The 27,044-nt window shown below is 37.1% G+C and overlaps 1 protein-coding gene across 8 annotated transcripts in view; it reads right to left on the bottom strand.

Moving 5' to 3' along the window:
• C7H8orf34 (chromosome 7 C8orf34 homolog) overlaps nucleotides 1–27,044 on the bottom strand; it is a 542,145-nt gene that overhangs the window by 63,021 nt on the left and 452,080 nt on the right. For 5 of the 8 annotated variants that reach the window (XM_054499542.2, XM_063668844.1, XM_054499543.2 and 2 more), the window contains 2 exons: nucleotides 4,748–4,807; nucleotides 1,665–2,449 (listed from right to left, as the gene is read on the bottom strand). The exons of 1 other annotated variant lie outside the window; for it this stretch is intronic. In XM_054499542.2, the coding sequence (XP_054355517.2) occupies nucleotides 2,442–2,449; nucleotides 4,748–4,807 (68 nt within the window). In that variant the 3' untranslated portion in view covers nucleotides 1,665–2,441. Of the gene's footprint in view, nucleotides 1–1,664; nucleotides 2,450–4,747; nucleotides 4,808–27,044 lie in introns of those variants that run through there. 2 more of the 8 variants (XM_063668845.1, XM_063668846.1) reach the window with 1 other exon arrangement.

Raw genomic sequence — 27,044 nt, 5'->3', positions numbered from 1 at the left:
GTCAGAAGTTACCTCAGTCTGCTCCAGGGACACACAGAGGCCATAGCATAACATGGGGCCCAAAGCCATCTGCTCACAGCAGTGATACTGAAGTATGGAATCTGAGGAGCATTTTGAGAAGCCTTCTAGTGCACGTTTTTCAAGCCTCATCATTGCAGTAACTCTGGAGCTATGTTAAGAAACCCAAAAGAGGCAAAAAGAGTAATGGGAGCCAAGAGGGGTGCCAAGAGATTCAGGTTTCATGTGTGACATTTGATACAAAAGATTGGGAAGCAACCTGGAGAAATTTCCTGATTTGGTATTTAGCTGTTCACTGGCCTTGACCTCTGGCCTTGGCCATGAGGAAATGGTTAAAGTCATTGACAAAGAAAAGAGAGCAGAGAATGGTGTGTGTGTGTTTGTGTGTGTGTGTGTGTGTGTGTGTGTCCCGCCTCATAGCCGTTGATGAAGATTTTCTCCTTGACTAAACACCAGCCAAGCTCCTCTAAGTCCTCTTCTCAACTAACCCTCAACCTTGGCCTAAAACCACAAAATGTCAGCGTAAACAACTTCATCCACCCCCGTCCCCCACATTAAAAGATGTGAACAAATACTAACATAGTTTCTAACAGCTCAAGGGCATATCCTTAGGATGATGACTCCAGCGCCATAAGTTCCTGACTGAGAAAGCTCAGGGCTGCAAAACAATTTACTGTTTTGTTCCAGCCAACACCTGAATAGGGTCCCTGTCTCCCAGTCTTGGAGGGAGAGTAGGAATCTAACTTTGATAAACGCCAGTTTGCAAACCCAGGTAGCTCCACGTGGACCAACCCCACTTTCTCACATTTTGTAAATGTCCACTTCCCTGATTCTGCTCAAGCCCCTGCTGTTCCACTTCCCCAGCTCCTCATCCTTCCTCTATGAGGCCTAGCCACCTCTGCACAAATCATAGTTCAGTTCAGTTCACACTGGACCTACTTCTCTATTGCAATAATTTATGACTAATGAAAATTTGTCTTTACCACTTCCCTTGGTGTCTGGTTTTCTTTATCTTTGACAGCACCTTCAGCAATACACATTCTGATATCCTGGGGGATCTGATTTTTGAGGCTGATGAGGCACTTAGTAGGGTGACTATTTCCAGGAAAAGCTCAGTGAGCAAGAGGAGGATGAAAACCAACTAGGCAATGGTTGGAGGAAAGTGCAGCCCAGATGAAAGCATTAGGAGTGACATATTTTAAAGAAAGAATATTTCTAATAGAAAAAGCATTTGGATCCTCAGTTAAACAATTTCGAAGAAATATTCCTCATGGCAAGGAGTTTTAAATAGAAGAATGTTCTGGTCCCCTAAACTTACTCTCTTGCCTTCTCTCCTTTCTGATTAAAAAATTTACTGTTTCTAAACCTTCTTTTTTTCTACCTATAAAACATAAAAATGTTATAAAAATGAGTCACATGAGTTTCTATACACAAGAAAATGTTAATGTAAGAAAAATTGTTATGTTATTTTATTTAGGGAATTGACTTAATTTATACAATCTGAATTTTTTTATTCTTTATCCATGTTCTGGCCTTTAACAACATTTGTTTCCTTGATATAGTTCCTTGTTATATAGTTTTGTAATTTAACTTTATGTCTTAAAGGTCCAGAAAGCAAACTTAGATTAAGACAAATAAAACAGACAGTAGAGATATCAATAGATTTACTTAGATCCATTCACTTAACATCAATGCATAACACATTCCAAAAGCGAGCATATATTAAATTTAAGATGGATCATCTTAATTGTGTTCAATAATTGGATAAATGGTCAAACAATTTTCGTTTTCTATGTTTTGGGCCATGCATTTCATTCCTTATTGATTTGCTTTATTGAATTAACATATCAATTATTCATCTTAATAGGAATAGAGAAAATAATCATGAGAAAGAGCAGTGGTGGAGAATATACTTCTCACTGCTGTGCACAACATGTATGGCAGGTGATGATACCAAACAGCTAACTTCTGCAGAGACCTAAATGGCACATATTGGCACATGTGGATAAGTATAATGTTTAGTAATCTAAAAAATGAGAAAATATTATAAAAATAGAAGAAGTAGAAAACCCTAGACAAGTTAAAATACAGAAAAATTTTAAGCAAAGTTATTTGAATCAGGCAATATTTAATATATCAAATATTAATCTTAATAACTATTTATAAAGTAATCTAAACCCAGGACACTAACCATGCCAAAAGGCAGCCAGCCTCCTGACCACCCCACAATCCTTTGCCAGGATTAGTGTTCTCTGATTACATATTTGGGCACCCCCTGGTTACAATAGTACTTGTTTATTATTGGGATTATAAAAATAACCATTCTCTAAATGATTACACATAGTAAATAAAATTAGAACTATACATAAGGATTTGAATAACTGCATTTCTTTAAGGACCACTTGCAACTTCTTCTGTCTGTTTCACAAACCTGCAGAGGAGAAATGAAATAGAAGAAAATGTGCTTAATAACATGTTTACATTATAGCATATTAAAAAGAAAAATTGTGATTTTAATGCTTTCCTATATTCTAATGAACTTTTGCAAGGACATTGATATTTGAATACTACCTCTGTTCATCATATTTGCAGCCAATATATCAATTTCTGATATCTGTATAAAATTCTAGTCACATTAGATGGTGATATGGTTAGGCTTTGTGTCCTCACCCGAATCTCATGTTGAATTACAATCCCCATAATCTCAAGGGAGATACCAGGTGGAGGTAATTGAATCATGGGTATGATTTCCCCCATGCTGTTCTTAGGATAGTGAGGTCTCACAAGATCTGATGGTTTTATAAGGGGTTCCTCCCCCTTCACTTGGCATTTCTCCTTCCTGCTGCCTTGTGAAGAATGTGTCTTGCCTCCCTTTTGCCTTCTGCCATGATTGTAAGTTTCCTGAGGCCTCCCCAGCCATGCAGAACTGTGAGGCACTTAAACCTCTTTTCTTTATAAATTACCCAGTCTCAGGTATGTCTTTATAGCACTGTGAAAATGGACTAATACAGATGGCAAGGGAAAATATTCATGTTTCTAGAATATTTTACATGTTTTTTCTGCTTTGTATCATAGTTATATTTAATATTTTTGATTCGCCAATTAGACCATAAACATTTTGAAGGAAGACCTTCAATCTCCATCTTACTCACAGGACCTGAAGTAATGCTTTGTGTGTGGCATTTGCTCAGTAAATATTTATTTGATGAAAGAGAGGGAGAAAAGTTAGAGAGGAAAAGAAAGAGAGGGAGAGTCTGGTTGTTTTTGCACACACTTTTTATTTATCTGGAGTGCTTTACTTACTCCAACTAACCCCAGCTAACTCTTTTACCAACTGCATCTTTCATTCCTTTAGGCCTTACCCTTAGACATTACTTTCTCTTGACCCTTTGACTACTAGTCAAGATAGAACTCTCCTGATGTGCATACTTATCCTCATGCTTCTATAATCACCATCAGCAGCATTTTCTGTAAATAGCTGTTCACTGTGTGTCTTCTCCACAATTTAGTAAGTTCCATGAAGAGAAAACCTGTGATAGGTGCTGTGTCACCCATGATAATGACATGTGCTATTCTGACAGTAGTTCCTGATCCATTATAGGTTTTAAATATGAATCACATGAGTGATTTACTTGGTTAGAGCTCTTGAACTGAATAGCAGTATGCCTGTATGTCATACAAAGCACACTTGACGGGCTGAGGAAGAGAACCACGTGATAGTTGTGTACCTATATCCTTAATATATATCTCATCCTTCATAATGGATTCATAGCTTTCTAATATACAGATTGCTATAATTTTTCTAATCAATCTCTTTTTTGGTTATTAGTTTGTTTCTATTTTCTACATGCTTTCCGTGTTTTCTTGTAAAACATTTTTCATGTTTATTATAAAACATATGGCAATGAACATAATATTCTCATAGCTATATCATAGTACATTGAAGAAATTATTTATTTAGATAATGTCCTAATGCAGAATTATTGAGTCAAGAGCAATTACAGCAGAGCAAAATTAAATGAGCTGACAAGGGTAACAGTAAACTCCCCATTACTCAAGGTGTTTATGTAGAGTCTGGGTGACCATTTGTTAGGGGTATTGCAGAGAAAAGGCTACCATTAGATTAGGGAAGGAGTAGCTGGTTCTAAGTTCTTTCCAGTTTGATATTCTGTCATTCTATAAGTGACAAGGACAAGCTCAACACCTTTGCTTTTCTCTGGAACATACTTAAGAGATGACAAAGTGATTTATTTTTTATCTTTGTGTATCCAGTTCATAAAGTAGCCTCATATTCATGGACATGAAATTGTTCTAAGATCCTATAACTGCAGGGGATATATAATAGCGTCATAGAGTCCATGGCCTGCATGTGGGAGAATATGTTTTTCAGCTCATATCTATCCTGAAGATATTATTTTTCCTGCCAAGGAGAAAGGGTTTAAAATCCCCATCCTCCCACCTTAGCAAGGGAGAGTGCAGACTAAATGAGAACTCCAAAACCTATAGAACACACACACACACACACACACACACAGAGAGAGAAACACACACAGACACACACACACACACACTCAGGAAATCTTATAATCTTATGCAGGATACTTGGAGAAAAACCTATTCTCATTAGAGGTCATGAGGACTATGTACTTTTTAAATACAAATCATGAGCAGTTTTAGAAGGTACCCGCCATTACCCGACATTGATATTAAGTGCCCTGAGCAAACATACCAGAGTAGACCAGTGTAGGACAAGAAGAGCATGGAACGCAAAGAAGAAGATCAGCGGAACCTGCACAACAAAAGAAACAGAGATAATATGCCAGGGCAGGAAAAATCATCAATTAAATACCATTCCCTAGCACTTTAACCAATTTCTAGTGAAGATTAATTGAAATTAATATCAAAACTACATTTATAGTATGTACTGTGCTGCAATTCTGTATTTTAACTGCTTAGTAGTGTGTATATCCTCATTCCATTATTCAGTCATTTTCCACTTAAATATCTGGTAATTTTTCCAATAAAATCTAAGGCAAAATGCCCCTCCAGATAGTGTTCTGGATATGTATGTAGTCTGTGTGAAGATCCCATATGAACTGCAGTCATAATTTTGATGCCCAAGGTGGATTAGGCAGGAAAGCCATGGTCTGCTCTGCAGACTGCTGCCCTAACACAGCTTATTCAGCCCTGGACAGGTACACGCTACTTATTGTGATGCTACAAAATTATAAATTAGTACCATATTATCAAGAAATATGATTTCATGAGGTAGTATATATATGTGTGTGTCTGTGTATGTGTATATGTGTATATATATGTGTGTGTACCCATATATATGCACACACACTATATTGTCTGGTTCATAGCATTACAGGCTAAATGTGATTCCTCTAAACCCAGCCCTGAGGCAGAAGAATGTAAGACTATCTTTGAAGGAAAGGAAAAGTAGTACCTAGTGGGGAAATGGGGCATGACTATTCTAGTTCAAAAGAGTGGCAAAATAAAACAGAGGGTGAAAGCAGATGAAATAAGAAAGGTAAGCCATTCCACATGTCTTGAAAAGAATGGAAATTGATTAAGTCCAAATTTTCCACAGCATCTCTTGGAACACTAGCCCTACAAGATGTTAATCTAGATGATTCACAAACAAATGGTTCATTGGTCAAATAATTTTGGACAACATCATACTATATCTGGTTTTTGAAGGATCAAAATATACAATAGCACATTTAAGATTCTTAGAAGTCCTACACTAAGGAAAATGATTTAACCTGATATTTAGCAAAGTTATTTTATAGTAGATTTTTATAGAACAATCACTTTTAAAAATCCTGTAAAGCATTCATTGGTTAAGTGCTACTTCAACTAGAATGAAATGGCTTATTGATTTGGTTGTCATTTCATACATTCTGCAGCAAAATGGGAAAAAAGCATGGATTTTATATTAAGCTAGAACTGAGTTTAAATCTTACCTTCACCCTTTCCTATATATGTCACTTTGAGTAAGTTAGCATTGCTCAGCATCCTTCACAGAGGATGGTTCTAAGCAAAACACTTTTGGAAGTATCAAGTAATGGGCATTTAACATTTTTCAATATTAAAATTTAGATGAATAGGAACTACAAAAAAAATTTGGATTGAAGGTGGAGGTTGTATATGGAAGGTAGATGCCGGATACAGCTGGAGAACTTGGTGAATTGTTAGAAATCTTATACATGGAAGGGTTTGAAATAAAGTAATGATGTATTTTTGTTTGAGTGTTCTTTGCCACCCAAAGACATTAAAGGTGCTGGCAAGGGAGTGGCTGAATTCATGCTCTGTATTAGTAGTTCTTAAATTTTAGAGTGTTTAAGAATCAGCCACAGGACTTTTTAAAACACAGGTTGCTGGGCTCCAACATCAGAGTTTCTGATTCAGTAGATCTGGGATGGAGCCCAAAGAAACTGTGCTTCTAGTAATTCCCAAGAGATACTGATGCTGATACTGCTTGTTTGAGAACTTCACTTTGAGCATCACTGTTCAGTGTAGCACAGACCTTAGAGTGAAGGATGAAGCTAGCTGTGGTCTTACATACTTGGAGATAGATAAGTAATCAAGTGTCTGGGTACCAAAACAAGACTGAAGTGCAGGTTTAGTAGAAAATGAGGAATTGTAAGGGAAAGAGGTTTGTGACAAATAGCAGACTAAAGTAATGTAAGACTTTAGAGTTGGATGTTTTTTCACATTTGACAAGAAAAAAGTATATATAGCCTACGAGTATAACTAGATTTGAGAAGGAAGGAATTATAATGGCAGATATTGGGAAAGTCACCCAAGTAGCAGTTAAAATTTTCTGATGAAAATAGTTGTGGTAGAGAGGAAAACAGTGAGCCAGATGGAAGCATCTCACAGGAATGAAGAAAAGTGATTGGTAAGACTATAGTGACCAGGACGAGAACAGAACAACAACGAATATTAGGAGCCTTAAAAAAGGAATTTCAGGTAGAATGTTGATGCTATCCCATGGTGTTTGGCACAGGGCAATGGAAAGAAGCAACAGATTCCTCTGGAGGAGGCTAACAGGAAACCAGTGTTTTCTAGGAGGAAACCATTTCAAATAAGACCAAAAAAAAAGCATATAAAGTATTATTTTAATACCACCGAAGAACAATCAATTTGCCAACCAAGTTCCAGTCCCATAGAGCATGGTGCAAAGATCTGGAAAATATTCAACAATACAAGTGCAGGAGAAGACTTTATTTTGATTAGAGTATGGGGCAAGGGAGGGTGGCCAAGGATAACAGAGAATAAAAAAAAACCCAGAAATATCTGATTTCAAGTTTCTGAAATAACCTTTGACATAATGCTTTTCTTGCATGGAAATCACTTAGGCACTCAGCCTGGTACTGCTTCCTTCTTTTTTGAAGTAGGACTACCCCTATAGTAGGGATAGCCCATTATTTCCTATACTTGTGGGAATGTAAAAAATGAAGCAGCTTTGATGGGGAAAACAACAAATAAGACAGTGGCCATCAACTCTGAAAATAAACATAATATTATGGATTAGAACACTATTTCTTCTTGAGGATAAGTGCCATATGCTACAAGTTTTTTCAGAGAGAAACAGCAAAACAAATCACCTAAGGCAATGCATGACAAAGCACGTGTTGGTATTAAGGTGAATTCTATGTTGATGCACCATGTTCATTGCAACTCTGACGAACTATGATAACTATAGAAGAACAGCACATTGAACATATGATATGTCATTGAACACACCCTGTTTTCTATCAGATATCAACAAACCACTTATTACATGCATGTGTCTGTGTTTCTAGAGGTTATGACCTCCCTGAATAAAGAGAAGACAAAGATAGAGACTTAGGTGTGGCCACTTCTCAAGTGATCTTTAAAAGTTACATAACCAATTTGAACTAAATGTATTCATTTATTCATTCATGAAGTTGGTTCAATAAATATTTGTTAAAAATTATGAATGCATAAATATCTGTTAAGTATTTGTTGAATATTTACAATGAAAAATAGGGATTTTAAGATTAAACTTTTCTTAATAGGCTAATTTTTTATAATTAGGTAGAAGCAATGTATAAACTATAAAGCCTTATATAAGTGGTAGAAACTTTAAAAAAAAATTTACAGTTTTAAAATGGATAATCCTATGTGTCCTAATATGGAAGAGAAAGTCACATACAATTTATGTCTAAGAACACAAGAAAAAGCTATGTTTTTGGTCTGAAGAATGTTTAATTATACTAAAGATGATATACAGTTTTGAGATACTTAGTCAACATTTCAAAACAAGTCATTTTGAAGAAATTTGGCAGCATGCTTTGAACAGTTGTTGTACTTTTAATAGCTTACCATGGGATTGAAAACATACTTAATGTAATTACTAAATGCTATTTATTTTATTCTGTCAAAATTCTAATTTTTATGTTTATCATATATGGCTCCCTTAATTTTCTGGATGACTTTACTTGTAGATAATAATTTGGAACACTGTAAATATAACTAAATCAAGTTGAAGTTTCTATTAAAAGCAGATTTTCTACTCAAATGTATTACTGCTTCAGTTTCTTTACATGTTGTTTTCCCTTATTTTCTTATTTTACAGTGTTTTCTTTATGTTAAAACTCTTTCAGTGCAGAGTGAGATCATTCCTCTCTTGATGTTATCTTTACACACATTCCTCCCACCCTGAAAGGTTTATTTAGCTTTTAGGGACACAGTGAAATTTCGGAGTGGAGGATCTGGTCTTGGGTTAGATTCGAATTTAAATTGCACTTACTAATTCTGTATTCTTGGGAAAAAATATTTAACAAATCTGAGTTTGTAAAATCATATTAATAATACCCATACAATACATTGTCACAGGGATTAAATAAGATACCACTACATGGCACATAACAATCAAAATTTAATAAATGTTACTTCTGTCCCATTTCCTCCTCCTTCAGAAATGCATTTGTTTCTGTATAAGCTTTAAAATGTCAATGGCTCATAATAGGCTTTAAGGAGAAATGGAATGCTATGATTGTAAATATCTCTCCAAAAGAGATTTGGCGGATCTATTTAATGTTAGTGATTGCAGCAGCGGACCATCTGGAGCGGCTGCTGCGAAGACACCAGCTGTAGCAGGGGAGGCGTGGCCAGGGATGTGCACTCCATGGAGCCAGTGGGAGCTGGGAAAAGGTGGAAGCTGCCTGTGTCTGAGTTGGCAGGGTGGGAGCCCCGCCCAAAGGGCACAGGTGCAGCTGCTCAGTCACGGCTTTGGACCCAGGCATCCCTGTGCTCTTGGGGGCCCAGGAAGATCACCTGCCCCTGCAGGCTCGGAAGTGACTGCTCCCGCTGCCTGGCCTCCACCCCACTCCTGATGCCCACTCCGATCTCGGAGCAAAGTTGTGGCTCAGTTCAGGCACTGTCACAACCCAGCTGGGTGTGCATGCACTTGGGGCAGAGCTGACATGCCAGCCCCCTGCTGCCTCAGCCCCCTCCAGACTTTGAGCACCGGCAAGCACGGGAGAGGGGTTGAAGGGGTGCTGAGGGCAGCTCAGAGCAGGCCTACAGGCGCCCTATGGCACAAACAACCTGGGCGCCGTGGGCACCATGAATGGCAGGTTGATGGTGGCAGGAGGTAGACAGGCTCCAGGGCAGAAAGGGGCGAGTCCCCAGTAAAGTCCTACCTTCAGGCTGTGGATGGACTGAAGCCTGGGGGCTGGGCTGCCAGTTCTGCAGACCAGAGTGAGAACTTATGATGCTTCTCCTGGGTGCACTCATGGACCAGTCAGTACACACTTCCTCCCTTCTGAAGCCCATAAAAACCTGGACTCAGCCAGACTTGGTCAAATGTCAGGACCACCTGTCTGTGGAGAGGAGCTACCTGTGGAGAGGAGACCTATAGGTCTCCTCTCAGGTGAGAGCTGAGCAGATGTCAGGATGACCTGCCTGCAGAAAGGAACTACCCAGCTGGAGTCTCTGGAGAGCTGTCCTGTCACTCCATAAAGCACTTCTTGACCTTACTCACCCTCCAGTTGTATGCGTACCTCATTCTTCCTGGATGCAGGACAAGAACTTGCAACCCCCCAAATAGCGGGACTGAAAGAGCTTTAACATAAACAGGGTTGAAACATGCCCCTCACTCACCACCTTGTGGGCTACAAGGAGAGAAGAGAGAAGGAGAGAAGAGCTGTGGCCCTTCAGGGACCTCAGACGTAGGAGCTCCCCGAGCCAGGGCTTTGACACCCTCTTTGGGGCTCTATGGTTCCTGGCATCTCCAAGATTATAGGCACCACCACATTCTTCATTGCCAGCAGTGGAAGCTGCTTGTGGTATGCCTAGTCCAGCCGCAGCCTCACAGGAGACGACGTCTGTGCTGGCGCCTGGAGCTGCCTGCCTTGCCACAGCCAGCATGCCTGGCTATGTGTAGCAGCCAGACCCTGTGCCCGCTCACTCATGCGCCCCTTACTACTCTGTGCCTGGCTTGCCCTTGGCAGGCATGGGATCTGGGAGGGTAGCATGAGCCAAGCACAGCCTGCCAGGCCAAGCAGGCGGGATGAGACCAGCAGGCTCAAGCAAAACTAGGCAAAGATGCCACTGGCCACAGAGGTTTCCAGCTGGTGAAGCAACACCCCAAAGATCCCCAAAGACTGACATTAGGCTAGTGTCACTTTTCTCAATTTATTATTCAATTCGCTCTCCATTAAAATATATGCTATCTCAGTAAGAAAAAAGTATTATGTCACACATTTGGAGCTCTGTGCTTAGAGCTCTTCTTTTTAATCTTCACATGCCATCTTTATTATGCCTACACAAGTAGTTTCTTTAGCCACCATATCTGTCCTCAGATTACCTCCTATGAGACCATGCCAGTCAACTTCTATACTAGCTCAAACAATGGAAATACAGTATAACATCTGCTGGAGGGAATAGTTTATGCATTGGTTTTCTTCACTTAAGTCTGAAGTGGAGGGAAAAGGAGGTAGGTTGGGATCAATGATGGTATAGCACTGGGTCCCCCATTTAGGAGCACGAAATATTTACATGATGAAAATCCTGAGTAATGGGTTCTTTTTTGTTTTGGAGTCTCACTTGCTAAATTGCTCAAGCTGGACTCCAACTCCTGGGCTCTTGCCTCAGCCTCTCAGTAGCTGGGACCACAGGCATGCACCACCATGGCTGACTCCAAAACCCTTTCCTCCAGCTTGGGAGAGCACCTAAGAGCATTGCATAAGACAAATATATCACCTATGAACTCATCTAATAGAGAGGTCACTCTTTTTGCCCCAAATTAGGACTATAAAACCTTTCCCCTGTAGTGCTAAATTGTATCACAGGCATAAATTGAATGTAGAAGCCATAGAATAATTAAGAGACACAGAAAAATGAGCTCTAGTTTTACAGGTGAACAGAGAAATCATTTCTAGTTAGTAAGTAACAGGCAGAAAGTATTTAGCAGATCTCCCTAGAGGAGAGCATTTGCCTTTACTATCATGTAGTTAGTATAGCCCTGATAGTTAAAATCTGACAATTGGGCAACTGTAGATGCACTTGAGTGCAAGCCCTTTCTCTGCAATTTACTAGTCTGGGACCACCGGGAAGAAGCAAGACCTTAGCTGAGTCTTCTGACTCCCAGGTTTTCTTCCACTTCATGATAGCCTCCAGAAAAAGGAAATGAGCCTTCCACTGAGAAAGTTAAGTGGCAGATGTGTATGCTCACAAAAAAGGGTGAATCATTAGTAAATTACAGTGAACACTTAAGTGGCTGTCAACAAAACTATATAAAGGAGTAAGAATATTATGTCAATAATTACATCAGTAAAAGTAAATAGAAACCTAATAATAAGCAAAAGACTGAAGTCCTTGTAGGAGAGCAGATAAGCTAAATACAGTTGTCCTATGGGTTCCAAGACCCCTGTGGATATTAAAATCCAAGTCCCTTATAAAAAATGGCACAGTCCCTTATAAAAAATGGCACAGTATTTGCAAATAACCTATGCATATTCTCTCATATATTTTAAATAATCTCTACATTACTTATAATAACTAATACAGTATAAATGTTATACAAATGTTTTTATGCTTTTTTATTATTTCTTTTTATATATATATATATATTTTTTTTTTGATCTACAGTTGGTTGAATCTGCAGATGTGAAACCCAGTAGATTCAGCAGGCTGACTGCATTGCTGCTCTTTTCATAAATAGAAACCATTTTATATGCTACATACTTAAAAGTAAAAACTTAGAACTAATATTTATCAAGCACATACTATGTTTGGCAAAAATAAAAACCATTAGAAAGTAAATATTTTCTTACCCCATGAAAACAAAATGCAATAATCTGAATATTTACTTGTTCTGCCCAAATTTATTGAACTATATTAGAGTGTAAAAATCCCTATCCAGTAACAGCAGGATAAATTATTCGGATAAAGCATTCCACTGAAAGTGCATAGAATAACTGGATAAAATATTTTTTAAAAACCTGTGTGAAGGCACCAAACATCTATCAAAGCAGTAAAGTATTAAATGGCCAATATCCCAGATAATGAAGAAATAAAGAGAAATGAGCATAGAATTTGGAGACATGCTTCCTCTAAAGGTATCTTGCCAATTCCAGAAGAGACTCCTGAGAGGCTGAGACCCTAAAGAAGGGTTATAAAATTCTCCCAGGCTAAAGGGAAAAAAAAAAAGTGGAGTTGTAATCTTACTGAGAAATGTGACCCAAATAAATTCCCTAGGTTTTAAGCTTCTAGGCTGAAGGCCACACTGGAGGAGTAAGGGTAAAATGGAAATATACCAACCCTCTCAAGGAATAAAGCCCAACTTAAAATCTTTTTGATTTTTTATTTAATTCAAATAATCTCAGATTGTTAGGTTCCCTGTACCTCTGCTAGAAGCAAGATAAAATACTCTCTAGAAGAAGATAACATCATCCTAGGCCTCAAATTATCTTTGCAACATATCATATATAATGCTCAACACTTAATCAAAAATAAGCAGACACACATGGTGACAAGGCCATGTGCTCTAAAGCCAAGAAAAAACAACAAAGAATAGAAACACCCACAGGAATCACATAATGAAGTTATCAAACATGGATTTTAAAATAAATATGCTTAATAAGAAAATTAAAGATAATATCTAGAATTTTAGAAAGAAGTAGAAACTACAAATGAACCAAATAAAAATGCCAAAATATAAAAAAACTACAAGTCAATGTATATGTTAAACAGCAGATTTGATAGCATTTAAAGAGAGAAACAAACTACATTTATTCAGAATTATACTCAGAGTTAAATGGATGAAAATATGTGAGCAGGAAGTAAGGGGAATTATTTTGCATATAGTTAGAACGTCTAGCATATGTGTAATTGAAGGCTTTGGTGATTTTAAAACATAGTCTTCAAATTCTTTTGTTTTCCCAAGTGGTAGAACCATGTCCATTGACCTTGACTGTATTACCTACAACTGCTTGACCAAACAAAGATGGCAGAAGAGGTGATGTGAGTTTCCAAGCTCAGGACTTAAGGAATAGGACTTTTCCACTTCCTGTCTTTATTCTTTAATCTAGCTACAATAATGTCAAAAAGTCCAAATATTTCATAGAGAGGTGCATGAGGAAATGTCTATAGGAGAGAAATCAAGGCCTTTGGCCTGCAGCCTTGAATAAACTCTCAGCCAACAGTAACCACCAATTCACTAGACATGAGAGTTAACCATCTTGCAAGTGTATCTCCAGCCCTAGGTAAATCACTGCAGCTGACACATCACGGAAAAGGCATGAGCCTCTTTGTTGAGCCCCGCCCAAATTGCAGATATACGTACTAAATGAGTGATTATTGTTTTAGACAACTAAGGTTTGGGGTGATTTGTTAGGCAGCAATAGCTGAATGGAAAAGGAACCAAAACAAGACTCAAAAGAGAACAAGGCACAATCCACAGCTACCAAACATATAAAAATGATACATTTAGAAGCACTTTGTTCATCCAAGTCTAATACAAAGAACCTAGGATTAAACTGAGCTTAATCACATGTAGGCACACCATGATAAAACTGCTGCAAAAATAAAAGACAAATGGAAAATCTTAACATTTGAAGACGTAATAATCTAACAGGTGATTAAAAATATTATTAGTAGTAATAATCTACTGGTGAAAATAAAATGACAGATATCATTTTATCTTCTCAACACAAAGAAAAAATGATATCTTTGAAGTGCTGAAAGAAAAAAAAACTTTCTTGATTTTTATACTCAGTGAAAATATCCTTTAAAAGGAGAAACTGAGAAATTTCAGGCAAAGATAATTCACCACCAGTAATTACAAACTAAAACAAATATTGTTTTTTTTTTTATTTAGGCAGAAGAAAGGTGATCCAATATGGAATTTCAGAGATATTGAAAAAAAGGAATAGTGACAAACAGAATAAAACTGGGAAAATATAAATGGATATTGGCAATATTTAAAAATAATAATAAAGCCTTATGGTGTTTTAAAATATACAGGGGATTTAAATACATGCCAACACTCCCATAAAATTCAGGATGAAGACATACAAAGCTAAAAATTTTTTAAGTTTTACAAAGCTAAAATATAAAAGGACCAATTGACATGAAACTTTTCTACATTAAACAATACATTGTTACAATCTCAAGAACAACTATCGAAAGAATCTTAAAAGAGTATATAACCTTCAAGCTAAAATAGAATAAAAGAGCAATAACAAAAAAATTATCCCAAAAAAGGCAAGAAAGAGGGAAAATGAAAACATAATATAGTAGGGAAAATAAAATATAAAGTATAAAGTAAGTTGGTAATATAGTAAATTCAAAAATAAGTATAATAATAATTATACTACGCACAAGTAGACTAAATGAGTTAAACAGAAAGGACTGCTAGAGTTGATTAAACAAATAGCCTAACTACATGTTGTTTTTGAAGAGAATTGTCTGATATATGTGATTACAGAAATAATGAAAAGTTAGAGAATAAAAATCATATACAACACAAACCAATTTTTAAAAAGCTGGGCTACCAATGTCATAGAATGTAGAATTTAATGCAGAATTAATTGCTAGGGATACAAGGAAATATCTCCTAATAATAAAAAGTTCAATTCACCAGGAAGATACACTTCTAAATTTATATAAAACTAATAATATAGCACCAAAATTTATAAAGCAGGAATTGATACAAAGAAAAACAGTTAAATCCGTAATCATAGCAGGAGGTATTGACACACATCTCTTGGTAACTGATAAAACAACGCCCCCCAAAACATACAGTAAGAAGACGGAATATTTGAACAACACAATCAGCCACTTCTACCTAATGGACACGTAAAGAAAACTCCACCCAACAACAGCAAAATACATTTTACCATTGTTTTCCTAGAACTTGGTGCTTCTAAACATTTGCCCAAAGCTGGTCATTTACTGGATCATTAAGGAAGTCTCAACACATTTCAAATGATTTAAACCATCCATACAGAGCTTGTTCTTTCAATAAAATAAATGCTGGATGAAAATAAAGCTGGACTTAGAGGAAACATTTAAAACTTAAACCTACATATCAGAAAAAACTGCAAGCCTGAAATTCAATGAGGCAGGCATCTGCCTTGTGCCACATATCTTCTGTTTTTCTGCCAGATATAATTTCTGTCTTTAATACCAAGCTCTTCGCTTCAGGAGACTGAAGTTGGTGGTCTGTATCAACAGAATTCCCAAACCCTCTCCTTATATGTAGGTTTTGCCATAAGGAGCCTCAACTAAGAAGGAAGGAAAGGAAGAGAGTACAAATTGAGGGTATTTATTCTGCCTGAATCCTTCCTCATCTTAATCTAGTTTGTCTTTCAATATTTATTTATTTGTTTGTTTATTTATTTATTTATTTTGAGGCAGGATCTTACTCTTGTCATCCAGGCTGGAGTGCCCTGGTGCAATCACAGCTCACTGCAGCCTCGACCTCCCCTGCTCAGGTGATCCTCTTGCCTCAGCCTCCCAAGTAGCAAGTAGCTGGGAGTACAGATATGCATCTAATTTTAAAAGTATTTTTAGTAGAGCTGAGGTTTTGCCAGGTTGCCCAGGCTGGTCTCAAACTCCTGGGCTCAAGCAATCTGCCTGCCTTGGCCTCTCAATTGAAGGTTATAGTTAAAGTTAATTAGATGAATTAAACCCAGTTGTTTTTCTGAAATTCTATATGCAATTAATAAAGGGGATACTTAGCTTTACCATACTGACTGATGAAAATAATATTATATTTCTTCAAGGGTATTTATAAAATTCTTGCATCTGATTTGATTCATAAAAGCATGTTATTTAGCACTTAGGTATTAAATCTCTAGCCAAGATGCTCTGAAAAGTACAGAATAAGTAACATCTGCTATCTATCCTCAGGGGTATTTTATTTTAATTGAGGGGAAAACATGAGCATTATAAAACAATTGCAAAAGTTTGAAGATGGCAGATTTGGCTCTTAATTGTTAAGTTTCAATACATAAGGCATTAAATGAGAAAATGACAACAAAGTTGAGGAAAATTGATTTGCAGTGGCATCAGTAAGGATGCTTTGTTAGACTGCAATTATTCTGAAACTAGATTCATTACTACTGCAGATACATTGAAGATGTTATTGATGATTTTTTAAAAAAAATTGTCAGTTGACAGTGAACCTTTCATGAACTACCAAACTAAATTCTCTACATAGAAATGTTTGTAATAAATGTTCATAAGCAACACAAAAACATTATAAGCTATTAGAAAATCAAGAACACTTTCAACACTGCCTATTTTTTAATCTGTGAAATGTAATACACAAAAAAGTACTACAAAAAGTATAATTCAGTTAAAAAAAAAATGACCCACTGACCACCATCTAAGTTAAGAAATATAATTCTGACAGCCCTGAAGCTCAATCATTACCTGCACAAAACTATCTATTATCTTACATGTAAGCATTTACTTGCTTTTCTGTATATTTTAACAATGTATCAAAGCATATTTAAAAACAATTGTTTAGATTTTTCCTGATTATCGTAGAAATTTTGGTCTCATTTGATTATTGTAGAAATTTTGGTCTTTTAGGTCATCCCTGACCTAAAAGAGAAATGCTTCAGTAATTCATCAAGTATGATGTTTACTGTAGGATTTTTGGAAATACACTTTTTTTTAGATTAAGAAATTTTTCTTACGTTTCAAAGCCACTGAATTTTTTGTCATGATTAGATGTCAAAATTTATTAAACACTGTTTATGCATTATTGACATTATTTTTCTCATTTATTATGTTAGTGTGGCTGATTAATTTTCAAAAATTAATCTGGTAATACATTTCTGCAATAAAATCAATGTAGCAGGGATGTATTACCCTTTATACATGATAGGAATTGGTTTAGTACCAATTTGTTTAGAATTTTTTTATCTATGTTCATAAGTCAATTGGCTTATTTGGCAAAAAGTTTTTCTTTCTTATAATTCCTCTGTTATGTATTGGAATCGAGGTTAGCTAGTCTCATAAAATGGATTGGGAAGTGTTTCCTCTTGGATTCTGTGGAAGTGTGAATAATATTAGAATTATTTCTTAAAAGTTTAAAAGAATTCAGGCCCCATATGGGCCTGAAAATATTTTAATATGAGGTTTTTAAATTATTAATTTAATTTTTAATAGATATACGACTACTCAGATTTTCTATTTCCTGTGTGTCAGCTTTGGTAAATTGTATTTTCCAGAGATTTCTGTGTTACATTTGAATTTTCAGGTTTGTCTAACAAACTTTGAAAATATGTATCATTAATATATGTAAAACTGAATGCACAAATATATTCTTCATGGTATTATTTAAAATAATTTTAGGCTGGACATGGTGGTGCATGCCTGTAACCCCAAAACTTTGGGAGGCCCATTGCCTCCCAAAGAGGCAGATTGCTTGAGCTCATGAGTTTGAGACCAGCCTGGGCAACATGGGGAAACCTTGTCTCCACAAAAACTACAGAAATTATCTGGCATGGTGGCATACCCCTGTAGTCCCAGCTACTTGGGAGGCTGAGGTGAGAGGATGGTGTGAGCCCGGGAGGCAGAGGTTGCAATGAGCTGAGATCACACCACAGCTCTCCAGCCTCAGCAAGAGACAGAACTTGTCTCAAATAATAATAGTAATAAGTTTTAAATGGCATATGAACTGTAGAAGAGTGATTAAATAAGTTATAGTACCTCCAGATAATAAAGTGCTATGTACTTATTTTAAAAATCATCTTACACCAGCCAGGAACGGTGGCTCACGCCTGTAATCCCAGCACTTTGGGAGGCCGAGGCAGGCGGATCACCTGAGGTCGGGAGTTCAAGACCAGCCTGACCAACATGGAGAAACCCCTTCTCTACTAAAAATACAAAATTAGCCAGGCATGGTGGTGCATGCCTGTAATCCCAGCTACTCAGGAGGCTGAGGCAGGAGAATCACTTGAACCTGGGAGGGAGAGGTTGTGGTGTGCCAAAATTGCGCCATTGCATTTCAGCCTGGGCAACAAGAGCAAAACTCCATCTCAAAAAAAAAATAAAAAATAAAGAAATTATCTTACAGAGGACTATTTGACAATATGGAAAATATTTATAATATAATGCTAAAGCCACTTTATAAAGCTGTATATAGAACGTATATTATCATATATTATTGTATGAATGATTGTATAGATGATCTCAGGTGTGGATATGTATGTATGCACATGCCTGTGTGAGAGAGAATGCACATGAGAATCATTTTTTTTTTTAGTTACTGCATTAAAAACAACAAAGTAATCACAGAGGGTATTTTGGGATGGTGAGATTATAGGTGATTTTAATTTTACTATTTATTATTTTTCCTTATTAAACATATCCCCTTCAAATTAAAGCATCGTATTTCCTCTTTCCATTAGATAGATTCTGAGAATTACCTAAATGCCATCAGACAAAACTAATTGACCTTAAGTTCTGAATGTGAATCTTTGTGGACTTAATCCTATCAACACTATAGAGTATATTTGTGAAAGAAGCTGCTGGTTAGCAGAAGGGATTCAGACACTGTTAACATTTTTTAAATGCAGTATGACAGTATGAATTAAAATCCCTTGGGCAGCTAGAGGGAAACGATTTTGGCTAACAAGGAAAACTTATTACTTTATCAGAGGGTAGAGATAGCCACCTTAAATTCTGACCAAGGTAGGAATGGAAGGTAAATGAGTGAAACAAATTGGTTGGAGAACATTCTGAAGTGGGAGAAACCATGGCAAACTGGACAGTATGTTCAGCTCAAGCTAATTCTTACTATGAGGGAAAGCAAGCCTAGTATTGCCGTATCTTCTGTTTTTCAAAGAGAGTATCTGAACTTTTTGAGATCTCCTAATTTTTAAATGTTAAATTTATTTTTGTTAAAAGATTGTTCTGGCCAAACAAAGCACATCTACAAACACACCCGGCCCATAGGCTGGTAATTCATAGTCTCTTGTTCTTAAACATTACAATACAAAGATAAACAATCACTTAGTGCCTTTTGAAACCCCAGCCTTAGCTATCAGCTTGATCCCCGGGAGAGGCTTTTAACAAAAGCAGTAAGCCATTCCAAAATAGCAGTTTTTCTCAAAAGTTATATCTAAAATTAAGAAAGAAATCTCAATTAGAAGAGAAAATATGTAAACATAGCCTCATAGACAATAAATTCCCTGAATATCCCTCCTTTGCATATGCATTTATTTTTCATTTAAAGAGGACTAATCTGAATTCTTTATCTTGGATTCAGAACACCAACACTGAAGCAAAAGAAAAGCCAATGAACGTAGAAAGCAGAGTGTGCTAACTTCTGTAGAATTTTCTTTATTTCTGACCTCTTATCAACAAAGTAGCTAAAGAGCCCTGAAAAGTCACTGTCATTTTTTTGGGCTTCAGTTTCCTCCTTGTAAAATTAAGAGGTTGGGTGGATATTTCCTATCTTTAAAATTTTATGAGTCAATGAGACTACCTATACAGTGAGAAAACAGCCACATAAAATTTGCAATCCATTTATAGGAAGTAGTCATGTGTACTTTGGAACTTCAGGTAAGGGCTTACTCTGAAAATTAATCAAGTTTTACAGAATTAAAAATATAACCCAGAGCTACATATATTTAATGTTTTTTAGCTGATAGATTAATAACTATACTCAGTGAAAGCAAAGTTTTAAAAAGCACTTCTTAAATTGTTTGTTTCATCCTCCTATGAGCTAGGCTGCACTATTGGTCTATCTTTACTCTCTGCCTAATAAAGAAGATAGATAGCTTTCTTGAAAAAACCCAGATTACTCTATAGTCTTGTGTACAAAAAGTGTGTCTCAGAGAGGTGCTTACTCTTTGAGACAGGACTAGTGCAGAGGTAGTTTAGAACCCAGTTTTCTTCTCATCAATTCATGACATATGCAAACAGCCAGACACCCGGGCCTCCTCAAGTTTTGAATTATTTGAATCCAAAGCTACAGATATAAATGCTCTCATTAGAGTTCTTCCCTATGCAAAGATTTTCCCGCTATCTACTTAATCAATTCACACTTCTTATCCTTACAACCTGGACCCTCTCTGCTCTTCTCATGACTTAGTTTTCCAGGCATATTTCTCTCTCACCCCCTGTGTCTAATGTGTCTCCCTAAACAGTATTAATTGCTATGTTTCCTGGGCCATCAAGTGTAACCAGTGTTCTTCCTGTCTTTGTGTCTTTGCCCATGCTGTGGTTCTTGCCTGTATGACCTTCTTGTCCATCCCTGCCCTTCAAAATCTTATGCATCCCTCAGTTCAAACACCATTTGCCTCATGGAGATCTCTCTAATCTCGTGTTTCTACTGTCAACTCTGTGATATTTCCTTCCTATGGTTTCTTTAACATTTTATTTCTCTTAAGAAACAGTGTGCCTAATGCTTCAGATGCTTATGGACTTCTCTATAACTTGATAGGGGAAACACACAAGAAAGCCCAACATATGGTAGCTTCTCAGTATATGTATGTTGACTTTTCAAGATCCACAAATATGATTGCTTTAAGGGGGTAATCTGGCCCATAGGGCTTATGAGACTTATTGGAAAATCTTAACTAAATTCCTGGTTTGGGACAAAAATCCCAGATCTGTTTAATTTGAGGAGGTGAAGCAGGTCAATGCTTCAAAAAGAGCCAAAGAAAATCATGAAACACCTTAGCTGGTATGAATATGCTCAAGTTCTTGCAGTGACAAAAAATATACAAAACAATCCATAGAGAAAGACAATAGGCTTTGCTTGCAGCCAGCCAATACATTCTTACTTGTGAAAGATATGCTCCATCTGATAAGGCTGACCTATAACCTACATCCATCAAGGTTAAAGAATGAAGTAGTTTTTCTTTTATTTTGTAGTTTTAGGCCACACCTGGAGCAAATATAAGAATATTCCAAGACAAATAAAAATTGTTTAATAAAATAATTAAAAACATGTGCCGCTCCTTTATAACTCTGATTTTTAAAAATAACAAAAATTTGGGCCGTGTATCCCCTATTCTAACTTTTAAAGACTTCAGCTCCATGCATTGCTCCAATCCAAATAATTATGCATTGTAAAAGAATAGTTTTATCATCTCATTGTTTAAATACAGCCTTCTCTGATGCTTGTTATGACATTTTCTGGTGAGTATTGCACATGACAAAGACATGTTAATAAACAAAGCAGGTAGTCCGAAGCACGTAACCTTATATATTGTTGAGCAACTTGACACATTTTTCCATTACACTTAATAATAGTTTATGTGGTGAGATTAAGTTTTATATGTTATTAAATGTTACCCTTTAAATTTTTTTCTAGGGCCTTAGGAATCAATTGGACCTTTCATAATATCACAGTTTTACCACAAACATGGGGAACATTTCAAAATAAGAATAGCACACAAATGATTCAGAGGCATTTGCCCTCTAGAAACTGTAAAGAAGTTATTCAGATCCAAATAATTCTCTACAACCAGTATTATAATGAAAAATTGCAATTTGGCCTTGGAATGTTTTGCTTTTAACAAATAATTAACAGTAATTGTTTTTACCTTATTTTTATATTTATGGGTTAAAGATCAATCCTAAAATATGATAGTAGCATAACAAATATGCAGATATCTGATATACCTAATTCAGAGATTTATCATCTGATAAGAGTTTAGATGCCCTGAACTTTTTAGAAGCCTTAGAACTTTCTGAAGCTCATAATATGTTGAAAATGAAGACGTGGGATTCAAAAATTATCAAGCCTGGGAAGGTCCAGGCTGCAGTGAGTTGTGATCACGCCACTGCACACTGCACTCCAGCCTGGGTGACAGAGTGAGACTTTGTTTAAAAAAAAAAAAAAAAAAGCCAGACATGATGCTTCACACCTGTAATCCTAACACTTTGGGAGGCCAAGGCAGGAGGATCACTTGAGCTCAAGGAGTTTGAGACCAGCTTGGGCAACATAGCAAGACCTTGTCTCTATTTTAAAGCTAAATAAAGAAATAAAATTTTTTTTTTCTTTTATTATTATTATTATTATTATTATACTTTAGGTTTTATGGTACATGTGCGCAATGTGCAGGTAAGTTACATATGTATACATGTGCCATGCTGGTGCGCTGCACCCACCAACTGGTCATCTAGCATTAGGTATATCTCCCAATGATATCCCTCCCCCCTCCCCCCACCCCACAACAGTCCCCAGAGTGTGATGTTCCCCTTCCTGTGTCCATGTGTTCTCATTGTTCAATTCCCACCTATATGTGAGAATATGCGGTGTTTGGTTTTTTGTTCTTGCGATAGTTTACTGAGAATGATGATTTCCAATTTCATCCATGTCCCTACAAAGGACGTGAACTCATCATTTTTTATGGCTGCATAGTATTCCATGGTGTATATGTGCCACATTTTCTTAATCCAGTCTATCATTGTTGGACATTTGGGTTGGTTCCAAGTCTTTGCTATTGTGAATAATGCGGCAATAAACATACGTGTGCATGTGTCTTTATAGCAGCATGATTTATAGTCCTTTGGGTATATACCCAGTAATGGGATGGCTGGGTCAAATGGAATTTCTAGTTCTAGATCCCTGAGGAATCGCCACACTGACTTCCACAAGGGTTGAACTAGTTTACAGTCCCACCAACAGTGTAAAAAGGAAACAGTGTAAAAAGGAAAAAAGTATCAAGATTTCTTTTGATCTTCTGAAAGAACCTACTACAGACTACTAGAAAGTTTTGTCTTTTTTTCTTTAAGAGCTCATTTTTCTAGCTATCTTCATGTGTTTTTATTGTATTACTATTGTTGTTTCATTCTTAGTTGTTTCCAGTGAGTGTTATGTCTTTTCTCTACAAATATTTGTGTTGTGTGAGATACCCTAGCTGACCTTTAAATACTAACAAAGCACCAAAGTCCTGTCTCACTTTTTTCCTGAGAAATGTATACCCAAATTTCTAGTGCCTATTTCTGATGCCACAATCCTCATGAAGCCCTGACACTTATCTGATCTAACTGGCTATTAACTCATTTTAGCCTTTATATTCCATACAGTGTACACTTTCTGACCCATCCCTTTCGTGTCTTCGTTAGATAGATCAATCTGTTAGTACCTTATCTTGAGCCTGGTGACATAATCAATTCTAACACCCCAGTACCACTATCTCAAATATTGCTCAAATACAAATCTTAGGAGACTGCCTGGAAAGAAGTAACCTGAGGTTAGGGGAAGGAGAAGAAACGTTTTTTTTTTTCTAAAAGGTGAAAAACCTGGCCACATTCTGGGTGGCCAATGGAATATGGTAGCTCCACTTATTGTACTAAGCTCTTCTGCTCTCAAGAGTTGTAGCATTAACCGTGTCACTCCTAGTAATGAGAGGGGAAGTCATGAGTGAAGCATGGGTCAATGAAAATGAATAGCACTGAGCCCAATCAGGAGACCTTCATTCTAGTCCTGCCTCTGCCACTAACTAAGTGACATGAACAGGTCCACAATCTCTTGGAACTTCAATTTCCTCATCACTAAATTGGGAGAATTAAGACTGAGATGATTAGATTAGATTAGCCTCTCCTAAGCGCTTAGAGCACTTCTTCCAAAAATTAATAGATTCTGCAAATTACAGGCATTCTGAAAATAGACGTGCATAGGCATTCTACAAGAACTCAAACAGGCTGGGTACGGTGGCTCACGCCAGTAATCCCAGCACTTTGGGAGGCCAAGGTGGATGGATCACCTGAGATCAGGAGTTTGAGACCAGCCTGACCAACATGGTGAAACCCCATCTCTACTAAAAATACAAAAATTAGCCAGGCGTGGTGGCACGTGCCTGTAATCCCAGCTACTCGGGAGGCCGAGGCAAGAGAATTGCTTGAATGCAGGAGGCGGAGGTTGCAGTGAGCCGAGTTCGCGCCACTGCACTCCAGCCTCAGCGACAGAGCAAGACACTGTCTCAAAAAAAAAAAAAAAAAGAAGAACTCAGATATATTTTTCAAAAGCTGAACTAATCAAAGTCATGCAGGTCTCATTGCCACAGGACTACCCAGTGATTGGATTATGTAAATATTTTAGAAGAGTCTCTATGCCATTTCCTCAAATCCAATAATAGACAACATTTCCCCCATTTTAAACCAGGATGCTTATTATATTTGATCTGTTCATTTAAAATTATAGAGTTGCTTTGCTCCTCTTGAAAAGCTGTTATTATATCAATGATATAGTCTTACAATTATGAATTTCTCAAATATTGTAATATGTAGACTTTACCAAAACTTATTTTTCCACAGAATTGTTTTTAATAGCTTCTCATGAAACTAGGGCCCAAAGAAGCAGATTTAATCTGGTTCTATACCCGATTTTGAAAATATCATACTTCCATTCCTCAAAGAGAAAACCAAGCTGATGAAATCAAGGACTATGGGAGTAGAGAAACACTTCCAGAAAGGTGGTATAGGAATCTCCAAAAATCAGGGGCTCCTGAAAAGCAATAATAACAATGGCAACAATAATCATCAAAATTAACTTTTTTCAGAACTCTGGCAATAAACCAGAGGCTTACAGCAACCCATAGAACATTAACTCAAGAAAAACAGCTGAATCTCAATAAGAACAAGTGAGTTATGTGGGGTTTTAACTTGCCCTATGTCAATACACTTCTCTCTAGCTCTGCAGTAGCCTTAAAAGTCAGTAGACTCACAATGACAGTGGCTGTGAACCAGGCAGCCTAGCAACTGCTAGAGAGGGAAGGATGTATTTGACGTTTTCCCAAATGCGGCACCCTCAGAAAATTGTCACTTCTTGACTTATATGGAAGCTGCCTTTAAGGGCTGTTCTTTATTTCACTTGAATTAAAGATCACTCAGTGAGAACCTCTGCCCTTGGGATGTTTGTCAAAAACAATCAGGGACAGTAGGGTTACATCACAGCTGTCTAAGAGAGTGATACCAGCTGGGCTAAACAAGAAGCTTACCAAAAAAATTTAGAAGAAAATCTGGTAAATGAGACTTCCATGGAAGGCCACAGAGATGTGTAGTGCTGTGCACCTATTAGGAAAGACTCCATAAAGCTCCACATAAAGCTCTATATCTTACCTCTGGTTGACATAGAGGCTCTGTGGAAGCAGAGTTAAAAACTGCTTGAGTGTTCATAAAATGCCTTGACACCTGTCCAGTCATTAGCTGACCACTAAGCTACTTAGCAGAGACTTCAATGGCTGAGTACAATAGATAACATAGACTTGACCTGCATTACTTCACAGAAGCTGCTAGATGAAGAAACAGCAGCAGCAGCAGCAACAGCAAAACAAACAGCAGCAATAACAAACCCTAGGAGAAAGGGTCTGAAGTCCAGAGTTTCCACACTATGTTATATTACATGTCCAGTTTTCAACAACAAAACAAAAATAATAAATGACATGCCAAGAAACAAGAAAGTGTGGCCCATAAATAGGAAAAAAAAAAAAAAGCAGTCAATAAAAACTGTCCATGAGGAAGCCCAGATGATTAACTTACCAGACAAAGACTTTTAATCGGGGTTACTATAATATATTCAAATAACTAAAGGAAATTATGTCAAATAAATTACAGTATGAGAATGCTGGGTCACAAAATGGAGAACAGCAATAAAGAGATACAAATTATAAAGGGAACAAACTAGAAATTCTGAAATGGAAATAAAAATCCACTAGAAGGGCTCAACAGCAGATTTTAACAGTCATAATGGAAAAAATAACTTGAAGATAGGTCAATGTACATTATGCAGTCTGAGGAACAGAATAAAAATAGAATAAATAAAAATTAACAGTTACCTATAGAGTATATGAATATACATATACAGAGTATCCCTTATCCAAAAATCTGAAAATCCAAACTCCAAAATGTTCCAAAATCTAAAACATTTTGAGCATTGACATGACATTCAAAGGAAATGCTGATTGCAGCATTTCAGATTTTAGAGTTAGGATGTTTATGGGTCCTCAACTGGTATGTATAATACAAACATTCCAAAATCTGGCTAGGCATGTGGCTCATGTCTGTAATCCTAGCACTTTGGGAAGCTGAGGCAGACAGATCACTTGAGCCAAGGGGTTCAAGACCAACCTGGGCAACATGGTGAAATATTGTCACTATAAAAAGTACAAAAACTAGCCAGGTGTGGTGGTGTTAACCTGTAGTCCCAGTGGGAGAATCACTTGGCCCCAGAAGGTTGAGGCTGCAGTGAGCTATGATTGTGCCACTGCAGCCCAGCCTGGGTGACAGAGGAAGAGCCTGTCTAAAAAAATATATATATATATATTTATATACTGGGCACAATGGTTCATGCCAGTAATCCCAGCACTTTGGGAGGGCAGGGAGGGAGGATTGCTTGAGCCCAGGAGTTCGAGACCAGCCTGGGCAATATAGTGAGACCTTGTTTCTACAAAAATAAAAAGAATAGCCAAGTGTGGTGGTGCACATCTGTAGTCCCAGCTACTCGGGAGGCTGAAGTGGGAGGATTGCTTGAGCCCTGGAGGCAGAGGTTTCAGTGAGCTGTGATT

Source organism: Pongo pygmaeus, chromosome 7, assembly GCF_028885625.2.
Source record: "Pongo pygmaeus isolate AG05252 chromosome 7, NHGRI_mPonPyg2-v2.0_pri, whole genome shotgun sequence".
NCBI classification, from domain to species: Eukaryota; Metazoa; Chordata; class Mammalia; order Primates; family Hominidae; genus Pongo; species Pongo pygmaeus.
This window is presented reverse-complemented; position numbering and strand designations above follow the sequence as displayed.